The 21980-nt window shown below is 39.6% G+C and overlaps 1 protein-coding gene across 2 annotated transcripts in view; it reads right to left on the bottom strand.

The window, feature by feature from the left end:
- The window catches only part of CEP135 (centrosomal protein 135), a 75779-nt gene extending 56300 nt beyond the window's left edge, over window positions 1–19479 (bottom strand). For both annotated transcript variants that reach the window (XM_055434803.2, XM_088836345.1), the window contains exons 1-7: window positions 19244–19479; window positions 16122–16278; window positions 12484–12674; window positions 11376–11543; window positions 8887–9028; window positions 6268–6352; window positions 2577–2705 (exon numbers count right to left, since the gene is read on the bottom strand). In XM_055434803.2, coding sequence (XP_055290778.2) covers window positions 2577–2705; window positions 6268–6352; window positions 8887–9028; window positions 11376–11543; window positions 12484–12674; window positions 16122–16234 — 828 coding nt within the window. In that variant the 5' untranslated portion in view covers window positions 16235–16278; window positions 19244–19479. The remainder of the gene's footprint in view (window positions 1–2576; window positions 2706–6267; window positions 6353–8886; window positions 9029–11375; window positions 11544–12483; window positions 12675–16121; window positions 16279–19243) is intronic.
- Between the last annotated feature and the right edge of the window lie 2501 nt (window positions 19480–21980).

Here is a 21980-nt window from a genome sequence, read left to right as displayed (position 1 = left end):
AATACTGACAGTTAAAACTCCAGCTATTTTACATTTTCAAATTTATATTGTTTTGATTTGTAAAACTGCTGATGTGGGGTTTAGTAAAAATATATTTATGTCTTCAGTTTTCAAGCATGGAAGGAAAGGATAAGTAAGAAATTTGTGTGAACCTTTTCCCAATATAGAGTTCTAAATATATGACAAGATTACCACTATGACGATAATATTAGTCTGGAGTGCTGTACCATACAGTAGCCATTAACATCTGCATATGGCTACTAAGCACTTAAAATGTGGCTAGTCCAGAGGTGTGCTATAAATACAAAGGGGAGGCCAAAGACTGAGCACAAAAAACAGTACAACATGCCAATGATATGTGACAACACCGACGACATGTTGAAATGATAACATTTTGGATATATTTAAGCAGATACATTATTAAAATTAATTTCACTTGTTTTGTTTTTACTTTTTTTAACCAGACTACTAGGAAATTTTAAATGACATATGTGGCTCATATCCTATTTCTACTGAACAGTACTGTTCAAGAGCTATGCTAATATTTGGGACTTAATCTATTCTGGCTGCAGTCCAGGCAGCAGTGATATCTAAATTTCTAAAGACCATATGGAAACAACCTAACGTCCTTGACAGATGAATGGATAAAGATGATGCAGTATGTGTGTGTGTATGTGTGTGTGTGTACAATAGAATATTATTCAGCCATAAAAATGAATGGAATAATGCCATTTACAGACACATGGGTGGACCTAGAGATTATCATACTAAATGAAGTCAAAAAGAAAACAAATACTATATGATATCACTTATATGTGGAATAAAAAAAATACAAATGAACTTATTTACAAAACAGAAACAGACTTCAAGACACAGAAAACAAACTTATGGGTACCAAAGGGGAGAGGGGATTGGGGAGGGATAAATTAGGAGTTTGGAATTAGCAGATACAAACTATTGTATATAAAATAAACAAGGTCCTACCATATAGCACAGGGAACTATATTCAATAACATGTAATAAAACATAATGGAAGGACTTTCCCAGTGGTCCAGTAGTTAAGAATCCACTTGCCAAAGCAGGGACACTAGTTCAACCCCTCATCCACAAACTAGGATCCCACATGCCATGGGGCAACTAAGCCTGAAAAATGCAACTACTGAACCCACCCGCTGCAACTACTAAAGACTGTGTGCCCTAGAGCTCAAGCTTGGCAAAAAGAGAAGCCACCTCAACAAGAAGCCTGTAAGCTGCAACTAGAGAGTAGCCCCGATCGCTGAAACCAAAGCCCATGTGCAGCACAGAAGACCCAGTGCAGTTAAAAACAAACAAAAACACATAATGGAAAAGAAAATGAAAAATAATACATATATAATATGGATAACTGAATCACTTTGCTGTATACTGGAAACTAACACACACTGTAACTCAACTATACTTCAGTTAAAAAAACAAAATTTTTAAAGGTCATTTGTCATGTTTCACGGAAGTCTCTTGTTCTTTCACTCTTAGGTCAAATGCATGGCAAAGCAAACTACTACATAGTTAAATAAAAACTGTATGTTTAACTTTTATATTTATTTTTAAAAATAAAATTTTTGTATTATAAAAGAAATACAAATTTTGAAAATGGAGAAAATCATAGAGAAGACTATCTTACCACACAAACATAAACCTTTATTAGTATATTTTGGCATAGTTTCTGCTAGTGTTTTCTCTCTCACAATTTTTAAAGCAAATTGAGGATTACTTTTTACCTATAGTTTATTCTCTTCTTTTAAACACATAACACTGTGGTATATCATTTCCTACACCTCATTAAATATAAAAACAGGATTTTTCAACAGCTGTACCCAATTTTGGATACTTTGACTCCATGAAATTTTTTCTGCTGTAGATTTTGGGCTCCAAAATCACTGCAGATGCTGATTGCAGCCAGGAAATTAAAAGACGCTTACTCCTTGGAAGGAAAGTTATGACCAACCCAGATAGCATATTAAAAAGCAGAGACATTACTTTGCCACCCAAGGTCCGGCTAGTCAAGGCTATGGTTTTTCCTGTGGTCATGTATGGATGTGAGAGTTGGACTGTGAAGAAAGCTGATTGCCGAAGAATTGATGCTTTTGAACTGTGGTGCTGGAGAAGACTCTTGAGAGTCCCTTGGACTGCAAGGAGGTCAAACCAGTCCATTCTAAAGGAGATCAATCCTGGGTGTTCACTGGAAGGACTGATGCTAAAGCTGAAACTCCAATACTTTGGCCACCTCATGCGACAAGGTGACTCACTGGAAAAGAGTCTGATGCTGGGAGGGATGGGGGTGGGAGGAGACGGGGACGACAGAGAATGAGATGGATGGATGGCATCACTGACTCTATGGATGTGAGTCTGAGTGAACTCCGGGAGCTGGTGATGGACAGGGAGGCCTGGCGTGCTGTGATTCATGGGGTCGCAGAGAGTTGGACACGACTGAGCGACTGAACTGAACTGAAACAACCCTTTCACCTTTACAAACCCAAAGACCATTAAAAATACTTACGACTTCACATGCTCAGTGAAATAATTATAAAAGTCGTTACCTGAATATTTAAATGAGCGATAAGCTTTTCATTGGCTTTATTTCTAGTCTCCAGAGAAAGGATATCAGAGGAGCGACCCCCATCCAATGCAATCGACAGTCGTTCTATCTCTTGTTCTCTAAGTTCAATCTGAAAACATAAAGTTGTGCTATCATTTTTAAAGATATGGTTTTGAACTGAAATGATTAACACTGGACAAATGTTTATTTGAATATACTTCCATTTTTCTTATGTCCCACAATGTATACAAAAGATTAACACTCATATATGTTACTGACACATAAATAGTATTTATTATGAGATCCATTTACGCAGAGTAAAAATAAACACAGAAAATCTCAACCTAAGAATTGTCAACATAGGTTTCATAAGTATTTTTATTGAAAAGATTCTAATTTTATGTTTTGTTTTTTCCCTCCTCTAAGATTAGGCAATGTTTATACAAAAAGAAACTAAGTCCTGGAACTGAGTCTGAACTACTTCAGTGCCTGGTGAAATAAATGGGAGATAAACAAATGAATATAAAACAGAAAGGAAAGTGATTTGCTACTGAAACTCAGTATTAAAAAGGATATGACACCGGAATGAATTTGCTTTACTATCTACTATGTAGAAAAAAAACAGTCACACAATCAAAAACATCACTACCAACCATGAATTCACACGGAAGAATCTAGAAAAACACACACACTTTCAAACTTTGGTTTTCTTTTCAAAAAAATAATTGAAAACAAAAACCAAGTATTCAATTTAACAATTATTGAGCATAGTTCTAAATATACAAAGATGAATAAAACATGATCCCTTACTGTCAGGAACACACAGCTTTACAGGAAAAGCAAGTAAGTAAACCAATAATTGATTTAATATGTTGTTCAATGATACAATAATAGAAATAGGTATATAGTACCAAAGAAGTCAAGGGAACAAATAAGTCCAAAAAAGTTATAAAATATGCTAGGCAGAGAAGAAAGAAGAAATATTCCAGGTAGTGACAAAGAATCACAAGGCAACACAATATGTTTAAGGGAGCAGAAATGACTCAGTATGACTGAATTATAACATGCAAGGGAAATTAATAGTTGGAGATGAGTCCAAAGAATTAGGCAGGAACTAATTATGATAAGCACTGTATACTTCACTAGGGAGAAATATTACTCAGGACTAAAGGGTAAATGTGATAAGAATAGGACCAGAAGCAAGGAGACCTACTGTACGAACGTATGAGAGATGATTAGAGCCTAAGAAACAGTGGGACAGGACAGAACAGAATACTAAGTCTAAGAACTGATAGAACATGGTGAGTGGTATGTGAAAGGCAGAGAATGAGATATATAAAGACTACAGAATGCTGACTTGGGTGGATGCTGAAGCTTCCAACCAAAGTTGAGAATATAGGAGAAACAAATGTGAGACAGAAGCTGGAAAGTTCAGCACTAGGCATATGTGTACAGACAACATTCATCCAAGTGGAAATGCCAGTGTCAAGCTGGGCATATGAGAATGGAACTCAGCAGAGAAGTGTCAGCCTGAGAGATTGGGGAGTCATCAATATTCAGGTAATAAACTAAGAGAGTAGATGAGACTATCTGAGAAAACATGGAGAGGAGAAGTCAAAGAATCTTAGGGATCGGCGATATTTTAGGGAGCAGGCAGACAAAAGAGCAAAGACGATATTATAAGAGGTTAAAAAAAAAAAGGCAAGAAAAGGAAAACCAAAAGAAAATGAAGCCACAGAAGAGTTTCAGAGAGAAATGATCAATAATGTCAAACACTGCAGAGTGAGTCAGGAAAATGCAGACTTAAAAGTATCCTTCTGAATGCAGCAACTAATGTCAATGGTAACCGTAACTAGACCAACTTAAATAGTGGGGGACAGAACCCAACAGAAGGTTAAGAAGTGAGCAGGACGTGAAGAAGTAGAGAAAGAAGAGTAAGACACCCTTTAGAGAAGTATGCATGAGGGAGAAGGCCTTAGTTAGCAAGAGGAGAAAGGTAATTAAAAGATTTTTTAAGGGGTATTAATGGCAAGCCACTCCAGTTCTCTTGCCTAGAAAATCCCATGGACGGAGGAGCCTGGTAGGCTGCTAAGGGTCGGACACGACTGAGTGACTTCACTTTCACTTTTCACTTTCACACACTGGAGAAGGAAATGGCAACCCACTCCAGTGTTCTTGCCTGGAGAATCCCAGGGACGGGGGAGCCTGGTGGGCTGCCATCTGTGGGGTCACACAGAGTCGGATACGACTGAAGTGACTTAGCAGCAGCAGCAGCAGTGATAATGCTAAAAGCATCTCCTCACAGTACTGTTATGAAGATAGAAAAAATTTATAGCCATTAAAATGATCATATAAGTTTGTTAAAGAATAACTGATTAAAGCAATATCCTAAGGAGAAGAGAGGGAATGGGGCCAAATGTATGAAACCTTAAACAGGAAGAATACCATCCTACCCATTAAGTCTTAAGAAGAACCTGTGAATACTGCTCATTTTAAAGGCAGAGATAGGAAAAAAAATAAATAAATAAAGGCAGAGATAGGAAACTGAAAAAGATAAGGATATCCTGAGAAGGAGGGTGTTACAGGCCATGGAAAGAGCTTGAAGAGAACAGTAAAATCTGGAATATATGCTGAGAACAGAACAAACTCCCACAAAAAAAAAAAAAACAAACCAGAGAATAGAGTAGACTCAATCAAGATTGATAACCACATTAAATTGGTGATTTCAATCAGAATGGTCAGGCTATTTTCTTCAAACACCTCAGCCACCTCACAGAGACAATAAAGACTGGTCAGTTTATGTTCATAAAGTACTTGGAAAAAAATGTGATGAAAGAAAGACTGAATATAAATTGAAAAATATCAATATTCATCTCATATGCATATTTGATATGTTCAACATCTCTCCATAAAGGAAGTTTTTTGGATGACATTACTATAATTCCTTATAACTCCATTTTATCCAAGTGATCTTCAAAGTACTTTATAAACTTAACACTTATACCAATACATAGGTTACATCTATATTGGTATGTGGAGATTTCTTCACTCTAAAAAAAATAGTTATGTGCAAAATATGAAAAAACGTGTTACCTGATTTAAACTTCAGTAAGCATATTAAGAAAGAAAGCCTGTAAATACCCAAATCAGAATTCAGCCAAGATACCAAAAGAAAGTATAAAAGAACAAAGCTTGTTCAAAGTTTTCATGTAACCCCGAATCTATTCATTCCCTTGCTTCTTTAGAAAACTGTCTTATGGGATACTAGTGCTTAGAGAGAAAACATTCAACAAGCATGGCAACTCGGAAGAGTAACTTTCAAAGACATGTTCAAAACTATAAAATCTATAGAAAGTGTAAAAAATAATTTTTAAATACTATTATAAAGCATAATACACTTCAATAAAATACCTCGAGATGGAAACAGTTAATATGGTTATAATATTTGGGGAGATAGATGATTCACCTTAAAAACAAAAAAACTACTATTCACCTCAATGCATAATGCAGGGAATGGAATGAAGGCTCCGTAGCCATCTAAGCCATTCTATCTATTAATTCTATTAACGAATTTACTAAAAAGAAATGCTGTATTAAAAACTCAGGTATCAGAAATATTAAACATAACCCAGTTCTATTTATAGTCACAGCACATTCACCTCAATCCCAACTAGGCAAATAAAAAATCCTACCTGCTTGTTATAATCTCTCAGTCCACTTTCCATCATTGCCAACTTCTCTTGTAACTGGCAGACTTCTTGTTGAAGTTCTTGAATTCTGAAACATATTTATAAGTAATGTCAATATATTTTTGATAAGAAATACAAAATTACAAAAGTGAAATTAGATGCCTTCTTTTAAAAACCCTCAACTTTTTCTTTCTCAGTGAGGTAGGAGGTGCTGTGCCAAAGGGTTCCCAGGCCACAGCACAGAGTACATCATCTTAGAGATTTAATTTTATAAGAACAGATACAAAACTGAGTGGTAAATAATCTGAGACTCAGATACATTTTGTCTCCTACCGCATTTTGATCCTTAGGACAAATTCTTCTGGGTACTGTTGTCAATTCTGAGGTTCAGGGAACTAAGCATTGAGTCCAAAACTCACAATACTATTAACTGAAATAAGGGACTAAATGTTTTCTGACCCCACATGACCCTGTATTTTCTAATTAACTACTACAATCTTAGAAGAAAAATACTGAGAAATACCAATTTTCCAGTAACTAAAGCAAAAAAAACTACTCTTTCCTGGAACTTGTTAATTCCAAGAGAATCAAGATTTGTCTAAATCATCTGAATTGTATGAATGCCTAAATGTACTGTACTACATCAAACTTTGCCAAGCGTTAACAAAACAATCACTTTCATACTGAAAAATAAAGCCTGAAGCCAGGTTTAATTTTAAGAGAGATTTTTCCATAAGACAGAGTACAGTTGAACACTGCTTGTACCTGCTATTAGTATTACTGGAACCAACATTAGCCACTAATCTAGGAGTAGGAGAGCAGTATGTATGCAACCACACTCATGCATGAATGACTCCAAATACAGTTAAATGTGCATGCGCAAATTAAAATAAATAAGATAATCAAGAGACTAATGCTACCTATGATGGCTGATAGAAAAGAAGAATGTTAAGGCAAAGAAAAAGATACACATGTTGTTGCTCAGTCACTAAGTCATGTCCAACTCTTTGCAACCCCATGGATTGCAGCATCCCAGGCCTTACTGTTCCTTTACCATCTCCCAGAATTTGCCCAAGTTCATGTCCATTGAATTGAATACATACGGAGCCCTCTAAAACTCGGTAAATAATACTAACATATTGCCTAAGGCCTAGTTTATAAGTACCAGAAAAACAAAACACAAAATACTTCATGGGTAAAGTCAAGTAAGTGTATAAATACAGGTACATAATATTGTGTGAGAATAACTGAGCTAAAGACCCTAATTAGTCCCCCAACCAATGTCTTTTTTTAATTGCTATAGAGATTAATAATATAGTAGAAAACTCTCTCATATTCTCTACATAATCTACAAAGTAAAAAGCTGGCTGCACTAACTATTCCCACTAGTGTATTCTGTACTTTAAACTGTTTCTGCAGCCGTGGCCAGAGAGGCTGTCACCAATGCTATTTTACTCCTCTGTACCGTTCAAGATGTTCCTAATGGCATTTTGTGTATTTCCCCTTGTCTCATCTTCTTACCGGGTTGTGAGCTTCTCAAAAGTTGCATCTTTACATCCCGAGAACACGTATATAGCCTTTTCCAAAGAGTTTATTGAAGTTATAATTAGAATTTACATCTGATTCCAAGTTAAGGAAACACCAACATACAGAGCTAGAGAATTGTGAAGCAGGAATTTCAAAGCCAGTTACAAGTCCACTCACGCTACTGGCATTTGAGAAAAATCTGAAGTAATAGAGAGTCTGCAGAAGATTTACTTGGGTGATAAAGCTGAATGCCAAAGTAACTCTACTGAAACAGGCTCTGCTGCTGCTGCTGCTAAGTCACTTCAGTCGTGTCAGACTCCGTGCGACCCCATAGACGGCAGCCCACCAGGTTCCCCCGTCTCTGGGATTCTCCAGGCAAGAACACTGGAGTGGGTTGCCATTTCCTTCTCTAATGCACGAAAAGGAAAAGTGAAAATGAAGTCGCTCAGTCGTGTCCGACTCTTAGCGACCCCATGGACTGCAGCCTACCAGGCTCCTCCACCCATGGGATTTTCCAGGCAAGAGTACCGGAGTGGGGTGCCATTGCCTTCTCCGAAATTGGCTCTGCTGCTGCTAAGTCACTTCAGTCGTGTCCAACTCTGTGTGACCCCATAGACGGAAGCCCACCAGGCTCCGCCATCCCTGGGATTCTCCAGGCAAGAACACCGGAGTGGGCTGCCATTTCCTTCTCCAATGCATGAAAGTGAAAAGTGAAAGTGAAGTCGCTCAGTCTTGTCCGACTAGTAGCGACCCCATGGACTGCAGCCCACCAGGCTCCCCCGTCCATGGGATTTTCCAGGCAAGAGTACTGGAGTGGCTTGCCATTGCCTTCTCACGGAAATAGGCTCTAGGTGGCACTAAATTGTTTTAAAGCAAATATAGACAGAAACCTCAGATATATGATTTACTTGAAATCAAATTTCAAAACAAGTGAAAACCTTCTATATTCAGAAAGCATTTACTGAATGCTTGTGCAAAGTTCTGTGCTACACATCAGAGATAGGCTAGTTAAGAAGACAAAACCTTACTATCAAGAAACTCAGGGCTAACCAAGTGATCAGGTAACTAAAGCCAACAGAGAATTCTCTAATGCACCTGTTATCAGCCACGTGCAGGAGGTCTGCGATGTAAGGGTCATCCGGCTGAGGAACCGGATATGAACTGATTTCAGAGGGAGGGACTGGTTCATCAATCTGCATGCGCTGGCGCCTGAAAGCAATATTTCTTTTCTTGCCACCTAAAAAAAAAGCAAATGTGTATTTCAAAAAATTGAAAACAAAACACTGTCTTAGAATTAAATACTTCAGAAGGCTAGCCTTTTTGTTATAAAGTATGTCTCTAGCTCTTATTACATAAGAGCCAGGTCAAATGTTTTCTCCCTTATATATAAATACCCACCTGATCTCTAACGAAACAACTCATTTCTGAAAATCTCAACAAGACATGGTTAGAAAGCAAGCTTTATTTTCTGCATGCTTGGTATATATGCCCAGATTTAATCTGTTCCTTCATGAGATGGGGACCAAACTCTGGCAAGATTAAAAGCTGAGTGTGCCCTGTTATACATAACAGAGCTCAAGAAGCCATCACCAGCAGAAAACTGTCAAATGAGAAGCTGAAGGCAATGATAACTAAAATAAACATGTTTATTAAGCAAAGCCAAAGGAGCAGATAACTGAAACTTTAAGATTAAAAATTAGTACACAGCAGAATATGTATCCTGAATTAATGGGGAATTTTCTTAATTATCCTTAAAACCAGCAGGAGTAATTTCTTTTGATGGCTAGATATACCCCATCTTGGTCCAAACCACAAGGATAAATTTACCCTTTCCAGTACCTGGCCAAGATTAGACACATACTTGAAAAACTAACTGACCTTCACAAAGAACAAACACAACCCACAACTCTGTCTTCCTTAGAATCCTAACAAGTTTTTTATACTCCTAACCTCTTATTTTGAGGATAAAGAAACTAGGTCAAAAGTATTTAAATGACCTGCTTGTAGTTACACACCTGAACAAGGTAAACCACTTTCTTCTTCCCTTATCTCCTGGTTTTCCTTCTTGGTTGCTCCTTCTCAGTTTCTTTGAAAGACCCTCTTCTTCCATCTGTGCCTTAAAAGACAATTTCCTAGGGTCTATCTTTGGTTCTCCTCTCTTTCCAATCTACATAATCTCACTAGTAACTCCTACCACATTCAAAGCTTTAGTTCTCAGGATATTCCAGTGATTTCCAAATGTGAATCTCCATCTAGGACCATATTTCTGAGGACAGATCTACATATTCCACTGCATACTAGGAGTGTCAATGTCAACGTCCTGTGGATATAACATAATCAACAAATCCTTTGTAGACGGTGGACTTCTGTTTTCCACATTCCCTATCTTAAGAAATAGTACCAGGACATCCTTTGTGGTCTCGTGGTTAAGACTAGGGGCACAGGTTTGATCCCTGGTTAGGGAACTAACATCCCACATGCCCCATAGTGCAGCCAAAAAAAAAGAAAGAAAGAAACAGTATTAATGTCCTCATTCATCCACTCCTTCACTTCAAACAGAAATCTGGAAATTCCTCTACATCTGAAGTTTACTAAATTCATCCATCACTAAATTTTAGAGATGACACCTCCTAAATCACTCTTGATTCAGGCCCACTCTTTCCTCAGAAAATCTAATTATCCTCCTTTTTTTGTTTTCTTAATCTAGTTACTTCTGAGATCCTCCCCAACATTTCTCCATCTTTTTTGCCTTTGGCCCACTATCCTCCCTCTCCCAGCTCATTTTCTACCATTTCAAGTCCCATGGATTTCTCCCTGATGCTGGCCTCCCAGTTTGCAATTCTTCAATTCTCAGAGTCTCGTCTTCACTCAGCTACAGGCACATAGTAACATGATTAAGCCCGGACTGTGTCACCGGATAGAACTGAGCCAGCTTCCAGATCTTCAACTCTCTTCTGATGGCAATCTTCATTCTGACCAAATTACTACTGGTCCTCACCATGTTCTTTAATCCCTCAATCTCTACCAAGTCTCATAACTCAGCACCTCACTTACTTCCATAACCTTAATCTCAGACACCTCCATGATCTGGTTACTACTACTGGAGATTCTTCCATCAACTTTGAGCCTGGACAACCACTAACTCTGCATATGCCCCATCATTTCTTTTTTCTTCCTTGACAACTACTGAGCATAAGGCTAAGAAGAGTAAAATAAACTAAGAAATAACAAAGTATATAATTTTCAAAGTCTTTAGAGTATGAATTATTTTTATAATTAATAATGATGATAACAATAATAGAAAAAAGAATTCAAACTAATAATAAAGGAAATAAAACCCTAGGCACTGAGGTGAGACTACTCATACCTAAGAAGTTTACTGTTATATAAGTTTCTAAGCACATGTATAGAATATAAGCTGGGTCTTCAGAAATAAATTTTAAAGGTTTTGTGACTATCCAAATATATCTTTTCAAATACTGAAGTCTAAAGCATGAATACCCAAAGTCCCATTTCAGTAAATAGTTTGAACATCTTTAAAAGATTAGATGTATATAATTTGTTTTGAGAGGGAACAGATTCACCTGGAGTTTGAACTACAGCTTGCAAATTCTTTTCTTGAAGCTGCTGAATTTTTTCATTCTTAGCTTTGCTTTCTTTCTCCATAAGTTTGAGTTTATGAACATATTGATTATTTAGAAATTTCAGATCAGCTGTTTCACGTGCACACTTTTTCAATGTGGTTTTCAATTCTTAAAATGAAAAAGATTTAAAGAGTATTTTATACATCAAGAAGTTCTTCCATTCCATAAAAAAAAGTCACAATAATTTGAAAGGCTCCACCTGATTCTTATATGCTTTGTTAGAAGGTTATAACTTTTCTACCACCATTAACAAAACTGCAAATAAGTCACTAAGCACAAAAAGTAATTATATTTTTCTTCTGTGGTGAGCCTAATATGAGCTTTTGATTCAGTAAACTGGATACGAAGCTAAGGGATTATCAATTAATGCCAAGTATTAGCCAGGGCTTTCTACTAAATACAAGAAGATTTTATAATAAGTTAGCCACATAATTTACCCTTTGCCTAGTACCTCTGAAATCATTCTATCTTCCAGATCAAAAACAGGGTACAGAAGAATCAGAACAATAGATGTACGGCTTTTTCTCAGAAACACAGAAGTTGTTACAAGAATATTTTTCTTCAGTACCAGCATTTAGTATTTTCTACAGCAACTTTTGGGCTTCCCAGGTGCCACAGTTGGTAAAGAATCTGCCTGCCAATGCAGGAGACACAAGAGACGCGGGTTCAATCCCTGGGTTGGGAAGATCCCCTGGTGAAGTAAAATGCAACCCACTCCAGTATTCTTGCCTGGAAAATTCCATGGACAGAGGAAACTGGTGAGCTACAGTTCACAGGTTCACGAAGAGTCGAACACAACTGAGTGCACACCACCACCATTACAGCAATTTTAATTCTAAAAATTTAATCCACATTCAGTGAAGATGAATATAGTTGTGGAATGCAAATCTAGTTTTCTTTTGGAAACTCTTCAACATACCCTATAATATTTCACGAACTGACAGTAGGAAGACTATCACAGTTTCTAATCAATAGTTTCAAAGGTAGACTAGGATTTCCCACATACAAAATGAAAAGGGCAAAAATTTCAAAAGTCACGAAAATTTACCTTTAATATGTTGACCTGATTGTTCTCTCAGTTTCATTAATTCCAGGTATAATTCATTATTTTCCTTACTCAACCTTGCATTTTCAAGTTTATAAGGTTCCAATACAAAATCAAAATTGGCACTCTCTTTTTCAGCTTTCACAGCAGATAATTTTGATTTCCGAAGACTTTCTGTTGTATGAACTAGATCACTAATATTAAAGAATGGAAAATGCAAATACAAGAAAACATTCTATTACTTTTAATAACTAAAAACAGATTTCTAAAAGGACTTAAATGTTAATACTAAGTGAGATCAAATCGAAAATCAAACATACAAAAACAAACACAAGAGGTCTTTCAAGGCACTAGGAAGGTCTCAAAACTTTCCCAGCATAATTAAGTTATAAAGCATACACACACAGGCAGAATCATCTTTCAGCCTGGTCTCACTCATCCCCCATGTTTAATCAGTCACCTGATCCTGTGGAATCTGTGAACCTTATTTGGTCATTTAACATTTACTGAATGCCTGCTACATGCTAAGTATCAGGGACGCAACAAACACGGATCAGTTCCCTACCTCTAAGAACACAGATGAACAGAATATTCACTACATCAGCATTTACTGGGCAGGGAACATGGTAACGAACCCACTGACATGGAGCTTTTATCCTACTAACAATTTGTCAAAAGTTAAAATACTATGTGATAAACTCAATAAATATTTTAGTGCCGATCATGTGTTCAGCCTGTCCTAGGTAAGGCAGTGAAACAGTCAGTCTCTAGTTTCTTGGAGTTTGAATTCTAATGGGAAGGTAAAACAAACTTCCAACAATAATAACAGCTAAGGTAACGTGCAGCATATGTGACAAGAGCTGCAGGCCATACAGCTAACTGAGCATAAAGACAAAGCAGGAAGGAGAGGAGAAAGAGACTTTACAGGCAGATAGAACAGCACGTGGAGAGACCAAGGGTGAGCGTGAATATGTGTTCAGGAGCTTCAGGGGGTTCATACAGGGAAGATGAAGGGAGTGTAAAATCACTGGGGAAAATGTGTGTCAGTTTCTTGGAAAGTTAAACATACTTCCACCCTATAATTCTGAATTGCTGACCGAGAACTAGATCATGAAGGATTCTGGAGGTCATACTAGAGACCACAAAGTATCTTTCATCCATTCTCTTCTTTTCATCATTATCACTTATAGTCCTATTGCAAAAACTTCCTAGACCATTTATCTGCTCTCAGTTCAGTTCAGTTCAGTCGCTCAGTCGTGTCCGACTCTCCGCGACCCCATGAATCACAGCACGCCAGGCCTCCCTGTCCATCACCAACTCCCGGAGTTCACTCAAACTCATGTCCACAGAGTCGGTGATGCCATCCAGCCATCTCATTCTCCGTCGTCCCCTTCTCCTCCCGCCCCCAACCTTTCCCAGCATCCAAGTCTTTTCCAGTGAGTCAACTCGTCGCATGAGGTGGCCAAAGTATTGCAGCTTTAGCCTTAGCATCAGTCCCTCCAATGAACATCCAGGATTGATCTCCTCTAGAATGGACTGGTTGGATCTCCTTGCAGTATAAGGGACTCTCAAGAGTCTTCTCCAACACCACAGTTCAAAAGCATCGATTCTTCAGCGATCAGCCTTCTTCACAGTCCAACTCTCACATCCATACATGACCACGGGAAAAACCATAGCCTTGACTAGACGGACCTTGGTTGGCAAAGTAATGTCTCTGCTTTTTAATATACTATCAAGGTTGGTCATAACTTTCCTTCCAAGGAGTAAGCGTCTTTTAATTTCATGGCTGCAATCACCATCTGCAGTGATTTTGGAGCCCAAAAAAATAAAGTCTGACACTGTTTCCACTGTTTTTCCATCTATTTGCCATGAAGTGATGGGACCAGATGCCACGATCTTTGTTTTCTGAATGTTGAGCTTCAAGCCAACCTTTTCACTCTCCTCTTTCACTTTCATCAAGAGGCTTTTGAGTTCCTCTTCACTTTCTGCCATAAGGGTAGTGTCATCTGCATATCTGAGGTTATTGATATTTCTCCCAGCAATCTTGATTCCAGCTTGTGCTTCTTCCAGCCCAGCATTCCTCATGATGTACTCTGCATATAAGTTAAATAAGCAAGGTGACAATATACAACCTTGGCGTACACCTTTTCCTATTTGGAACCAGTCTGTTGTTCCATGTCCAGTTCTAACTGTTGCTTCCTGACCTGCATACAGGTTTCTCAAGAGGCAGGTCAGGTGGTCTGGGATTCCCATCTCTTTCAGAACGCCATGGAAAAGAAATGCAAAAGAGCGAAATGGCTGTCTGAGGAGACCTTACAAATAGCTGTGAAAAAAAGAGAGGCGAAAAGCAAAGGAGAAAAGGAAAGATATAAGCATCTGAATGCAGAGTTCCAAAGAATAGCAAGGAGAGATAAGAAAGCCTTCCTCAGCGATCAATGCAAAGAAATAGAGGAAAACAACAGAATAGGAAAAACAAGAGAACTCTTCAAGAAAATTAGAGATTCCAAGGGAACATTTCATGCAAGGATGGGCTCGATAAAGGACAGAAATGGTATGGACCTAACAGAAGCAGAAGATATTAAGAAGAGGTGGCAGGAATACACAGAAGAACTGTACAAAAAAGATCTTCACGACCAAGATAGTCACGATAACGTGATCAATGACCTAGAGCCAGACATCTTGGAATGTGAAGTCAAGTGGGCCTTAGAAAGCATCACTACTAACAAAGCTAGTGGTGGTGATGGAATTCCAGTTGAGCTATTTCAACTCTTGAAAGATGATGCTGTGAAAGTGCTGCCCTCAATATGCCAGCAGATTTGGAAAACTCAGCAGTGGCCACAGGACTGGAAGAGGTCAGTCTTCATCCCAATCCCAAAGAAAGGCAATACCAAAGAATGCTCAAACTACCGCACAATTGCACTCATCTCACACGCTAGTAAAGTCATGCTCAAAATTCTCCAAGCCAGCCTTCAGCAGTATGTAAACCGTGAACTCCCAGATGTTCAAGCAGGTTTTAGAAAAGGCAGAGGCACCAGAGATCAAATTGCCAACATTCGCTGGATCATGGAGAAAGCAAGAGAGTTTCAGAAAAACATCTATTTCTGCTTCATTGACTATGCCAAAGCCTTTGACTGTGTCGATCACAATAAACTGTGGAACATTCTCTGCTCTAGTTAGTCTCAAATCACAGTAAAAGGATTTATGTGGAAAATAAAAATCACAAAGAATCTTTCGGTTAAATTAACATGTTAATAGCGAAAGTCATGATCAACCACCTTAGAGAAACATTATAAATGCGTAGCAATTAGAGACCAGTGACTAACATAATATCATGTCAACTGCATTTCAATAAAATAAAAACCAGTGAATAAAGCAGCTACGGAACTCCTAACTAGATCAGAAAATCACATTAAAAACTGTACTTTTACTCACAGACAAAACCCTCAGAAACATTTACTCTGAATAGTATAGTGTGAATGGTGACCCTAGAGTTTTGCAACATGAAGAAGAGAGAAGCTTCAGATGATTTAAGGACTTTTAAAAAGTCTACCCATTTCTGTACTAAAGCATGAAGCTCAATCAGAAACTAGATAACTGGGATTCAGGGTCACACAGGTTTGCAACAGTGTTTTCATCTTTACCTGAAAAGTTTTTCTACCAAAGGTAGACAGTCCACTGTCAGAGTCTGGCGGTATCCCAACTGATCCAATCTTTTCCTAATATTAAGATACTTTCTTTCTGCAGCTGTAGTCATCTTGTGTTCCAAACTAGGTTTATTCACTTCCAAAAATTAAAATCCTATAAGAAAAGAGTGAAACATCATTCTATTATCAGTTATTATTACTATTTAATGTTTTTAAAAAGATTCCTTTAATATGAAGCAATTATTTTTTGTTTTTCAGGCAGACAGCCCTCTAGAATATTTAGACTGATTTAAATCCAATGCTAATGATATCCATGTTGCTGCATTAAAATAAATCTCTCCTCATAAACTTAATATGCAGAAGTTAAAACAATAAAACCTCTAGAAAAAAGAAAGAATATTTTTCCAAGCCTGAGACAGGCAGAGAATACTGAGAGAAGCCTCTTTTAAGTTTTTCTTTTAAATATAAAAGAGAAACTTGATAAACTAGATTTCTTCAAATTAAAAATGTCTGCTCATCAAAATATATCCTTTTATTTGACAAAACAAAAACTTAAAAGAGTAGGAGATACATATTCATAATATCTAACAAAGGATTTGTATATAAAATACAGAAAGAACTCTTACAATTCAATAATAAAGACAACCCAATAAGAAATGCAAGGCTAAGATTTGCAAAAGGTATCTGAATGAGAATAATCATATGAAAAGGTGCTTAACACCACCAGACAAATTAAACCACAATGAAATATAATTTTGTCCATACTAGAATGGCTAAAATTAAAGGTACAATACTAAATGTCTTCAAGGACTTGGAGTAACAGAAATTTTCACATTGCTACAGGAGTGTGAAATCACTGTGGAAAAAGTCTGTGGGAGGGAGGCTCAAGGACAGGATATACAAGTACTCATAACTGATTCATGTTGTACAGAAAGAGCCAACACAACATTGTAAAGCAATTATCCTCCAATTAAAAATAAATTTAAAAGTGTGGCAGTTTCTTATAAAGTTAAACATACTTCTAGCCTATGACTGTGTAATTCTACTCCAAGTTATTTACTCAAGAAAATGAAAATAAACATCTACAAAGAGACTCTACAAGAATATTTGAAGCATCTTTATTCATAATAGCTCCAAACTGGAAACAAACTATACAGAAGAAGAATAAGTACACTATACTTAAACAATGTAACATCACCCAAGAATAAAACAGAACTGGTACATGTCAACAGCATGGATGAATTTAAAAACATTATCTGAGCAACAGAAGTCATGATTATATGAAGTTCCAGAACAGGCAAAATTAACCTATGTACACAGAAATTAGAACAGCTATTACCTAGGGTGATGCGGGTAGTTGGAGCCTGACTGGAAGGGCATGAGGGAGCTTTCTTGGGTAATGAAAATATTTTGGTAAGGGGGACAGACATCACACCAATGTATACATTTATCAAAGCTTTTCAAGTAGCACATGTAAATTTTACTTAAAATAGCAAGACCCCAACATGTAAGCATCTCTGGATATCTTTTTACCCTTGCCTTTTTAAATATCTATGAATATATCATCTATCAATCTGCCCTAAAATGGAGTTATCCAAAGATCACTTCTTTAAAAAAACACACTCTCTTTTCTAACCTTTGCCAGGTAAATGTGGTCCTAGTACTCATATTTCTAAATCAAACAAAACCTTCGTTTTACATCTGTATTGCTCTTCACAATTTATATAAAACATGCATGGATATGAAATTATGCAAAATTTGATCCTCACAACTACTATGAGGGGAAAGGGGTCAAGGACACCCTCCACATTCAAAGATGAGGAAAGGCTGCCTAGAGAGTAACTTTTTCCAAATCACAAGGCCACCAAGTAGGTGGGCAGTCAGGTCTCCTGAGCCCTAACCACCCCTCAGGTTTCTGTATTACGCCGCCTCAACTTACCATATGACTCCGAAGTTAGTACTACTCCCTGATAACTCCTTCCTACTAATCTCTCCTTCTCCACATTCTTGTTAGCCTTTTCTCTGAATGACGGCCCCATTCTATACTAGGTTCTTTCTAGGTTCCTTCCACAAGAGGGACCTGACTGATGCAGGGTGCTCTAGAAAAAGTCCCGAAGAAGTCAGAAGTGCAACTGTCAGACCAAGAACTATCAGGGCCTTACAATTCAAACATGTCTCTTTTTTGCCTGGTACCAACTTTGGTTACCCAGAAAGAATACATCCTCACATCCTTCTGAGAGACAACATGAGTTAAGTATTAAAAAAAAAAAAAGAAATCATCAACACATACGACAGATGAAAAAGATTAAAATCCTCCCAGGAAGGACAAAAAAACACGTATTAGGCTTGTCCCACCCATGCATGGGCTGCTGTCCTTCCCCACCAACACAATACGCCCGTCTACATCATCCAAACACTGCGGCCATACTGAAAGTTTTCCAGCAGAACAACAGAAAAGGTAAGGTTTGGAGGTGCTCCACGCCATATGTGTTTGGAACTACCCACTTGCTTAACTCAGGGGAGTTTACGTCTGAAAGCCAGTGCATCTTATTTTTACAAAAGTATCCTGTGCGTGTGTGTGTGTGTATAATCTCCTGTGTATATAATATATATGCACAAGGGCTAGAAAAACAAAACACCCCAAACCAACACTAACTAGGCTATCTCCCGAGTCCTCCCTCACTGAACTAAAATCAGTACAGTGGAAGAGGGGATGTTTACTAAGGTACTGGACAAAGGTTAATAAATGACTCGTCCGAGGCTTTGGGGCACTTTCGTTTTACAAAGAGCCTGTATGACTCTTATACGAAAGGGTATTTTAACTTTTAAATGGACCCATCAGTCGGTAGCAGGCGGATCTGCTGGAGCCGCAAGGCCCGCGGCGAGCGGGCCCGGAGGAACCAGGACCCCGGGCAACCCCAGGCCGACCTCGGGTGTGGAAGGGAAGCGGGTCGCAGCGAGGCGACAGGGACGCCGCGCCCCGCCCGCCCGGGCCCACTTCCTGCCGAGGCCGCGCGGCCTCCCTCCCGGCAGCGCCCGGGCGCGGCCCGCGGGGACCGCCCGGGAGGCGGAGGCGCCGCCCGGTCCGGCCCAGCCCTCCCGGCCCGCGCCGCGCTCACCCGCAGCCCCGGCCGCCGCTCCGTCCGCCTGCGGGCGCATCTGTCCTCGCGCCTCGCCTCCCTCGCTGGCTCCTTCCGCCCAGACACCGGCTCCGGCGCTAGGACAGTTTGAAAATGGCGCGGAGAGACGATCGGGGCCGGCGCGGAGGAGGCGCCGCGGTTGCCTCGGTAACGGCAGCGGCCAACGTTTCGCCGCGCGCAGCGGGGACGCGCCCGACCGGCATGGCGGCGCTGGGCCCCGGTGCCCGGAAACGCAACGGCCCGCACGGCGCGAGGCCGCGGCGCCCCCTGGCGGCCGGCGAAGCCCTAACCTCCGCAGGTGCCGGCGATAGGACTCCTCCATCAAGTCGATCGCGTGCCTTGCTTGACCTTTTCGGCTCGGGGTTAAAATGCTGCCCAGCCCTGGTCCCTGCCACGGATTAGCCTTCACCCGTTAGGGGGACGCCTTCACCTAAACTCCAACGACAGGCACAATTGCAACTTTCCCTGTCAGCCACCCAACACAATTAACTGTTGCTCCCACACCCATGCCCAGATGTGTAGACCCTTATATTATACTCAACCCACTATGATGATATAACATCATGATGTTTTGATCCCGTGAGTTATATAACTCATCCTGTCAAAACGTAATTATTTCTTTCTATGTCTCTCCCTGCAGTCCCCAGTTGTGAATTACTGGAGTCAGAGATTATTTTAGTCAGCTATGTTTCTCTAGCACTAACTGCAGTAACGGAGAAGGCAATGGCAAGCCACTCCAGTACTCTTGCCTAGAAAATCCCATGGACGGAGGAGCCTGGTAGGCTGCAGTCCATGGGGTCACTAAGAGTCAGGCACGACTGAGTGACTTCACTTTTCACTTTCACACATTGGAGAAGGAAATGGCAACCCACTCCAGTGTTCTTGCCTGGAGAATCCCAGGGATGGGTGAGCCTAGTGGGCTGCCATCTATGGGGTCGCACAGAGTCAGACATGACTGAAGCGACTTAGCAGCAGCAGCAGCAACCGCAGTAAACATTTGTGACTGGAATTAAATTCAAATCAACTCGTTTTAGAGGGCTTGTTCATAAACAGAAAACACATGGTCAAATTGTAGAATTCTATTTCTCGCGTGAAAACTTCTGGATGATCAGAGACGAGCTCATTTCCTCCTTTCTGATTACTGCTTTGGCAAGTAGGACTTTCATTCTGAAAATGTATTGTCTTTGCATATCACCTAACTGCTTTGTGGGTTGTGAATACTTTGTACCCATTCATGTATTGTTTTAACCGTTTCTGTTGTGTCTTGTCTGCTTTCCAGCATGCTTTAAAAAAAAGTTGTTTTGTGGAATTTCTAAGAGGAAGTGAGTTAGTCTCTGTAGATGGCTTTTGCAGTCTTGAAGATGTACATACATTTAAATACATTTTTTTTCCTGAACAACGAATATCTTTTTAAAATCACAACAAAATGACTATGCAGTGGCCATCCAGTCCAGGTAACTCTTTGTCCCAAATGCATAGCAGTTAGAAAATGTATTAACCAAAGTCAAAGAAATTTTAAAAGGTAAGTGGGATACTGAAGTTATAGGCCAGTTTTGCTCCAGGTAACGTGGAAGACCAGAGCAAGTTCACTGTTGGACTGCAAGGCCTGGGGTCAGGGTCTCTGGTGCACACCCAAAGTTGTTGCTGCTCACCACCTAGGTCCTAGGCTTTAGGGGAGTATCAGGGCTAGGGAAGCAGAAGGAAGTAGAAACTGAGCTTGCTCTGGGCTCTCCCCAAACCATCAGGGGACAGGAGTCCTGAACTGGGGGTCAATCCTGGTAGGCCTACCCTTAAAACTGATAATCAGAAGGAGGTAGAGCCAGATTGGACCCATGGCTCCCGAATTGCAGGCAGATTCTTTACCATCTGAGCCACCAGGGAAGCCCATGAATACTGGAATGGGTAGCCTGTCCCTTCTCTGGGGGAACTTCCTGACCCAGGAATCCAAAGGGGGTCTCCTGCATTGCAGGTGGATTCTTTACCAGCTGAGCTACCAGGGAAGCTACAGAGAAAAAGAACCTTTCACTGAAAATGAGCTTGCAAACCAAAAACAATCAAGAAATCTGATGCTAACAAAGCCAACAAAATAAAACATCAAAACATGAATTCTTGGGCTTCCCTGGTAGCTCAGTGGTAAAGAATCTGCCTGCCAGTGCAGGAGACATGGTTCAATCCCTGATCCAGGAAGATTCCACATACCTCAGAGCAACTAAGCCCATGCACGACAACTGCTGAGCCTGTGCTCTAGAGCCTGGGAGATGCAACTACTGAGCCCATGTGCCCCAGCTGTTGAAACCATGTGTCCTCGAGCCCGTGCTCCCCAGCCACCTCAAGGTACAAATCTTCAGATGAGAAATAAGCATCATTCTAGTTAAAGATGGAAGATTAAACGTAAACGTTAACTTTAGCCTCTCTCCCTTCCTCCCTCCCTCATTGCTTCCTTCTCTCCATCTCTCCCTCCTTCTAGAATGATGATAAAGGAATTTTAAAGATACTTTTTAAAAGGCTTTAGAACAAAGAGAATAGCAGTGGAGACGAGATCAATAAAATTTCGGAGCTGGCAAGCAGTTGAGCAGGAGGAAACTGACTTCTAAGCCTTGAAAATTTTGAATCCCAACCAGCAGTGGGGAAAGTGAAGAAGTCACCTAACTATTCTGCAGAAACCTCAAAGGCCCAGGGACTGGTGGCACCAGGTAACTCTGGTGGATTTAACAGC

Source organism: Moschus berezovskii, chromosome 5 (genome assembly GCF_049115385.1).
Source record: "Moschus berezovskii isolate FMDL1 chromosome 5, NW_MosBer_1.0, whole genome shotgun sequence".
Taxonomy (NCBI): Eukaryota; Metazoa; Chordata; class Mammalia; order Artiodactyla; family Moschidae; genus Moschus; species Moschus berezovskii.
The sequence above is the reverse complement of the archived record's forward strand: the minus strand, read 5'-3'. Positions and strand labels throughout refer to the sequence as shown.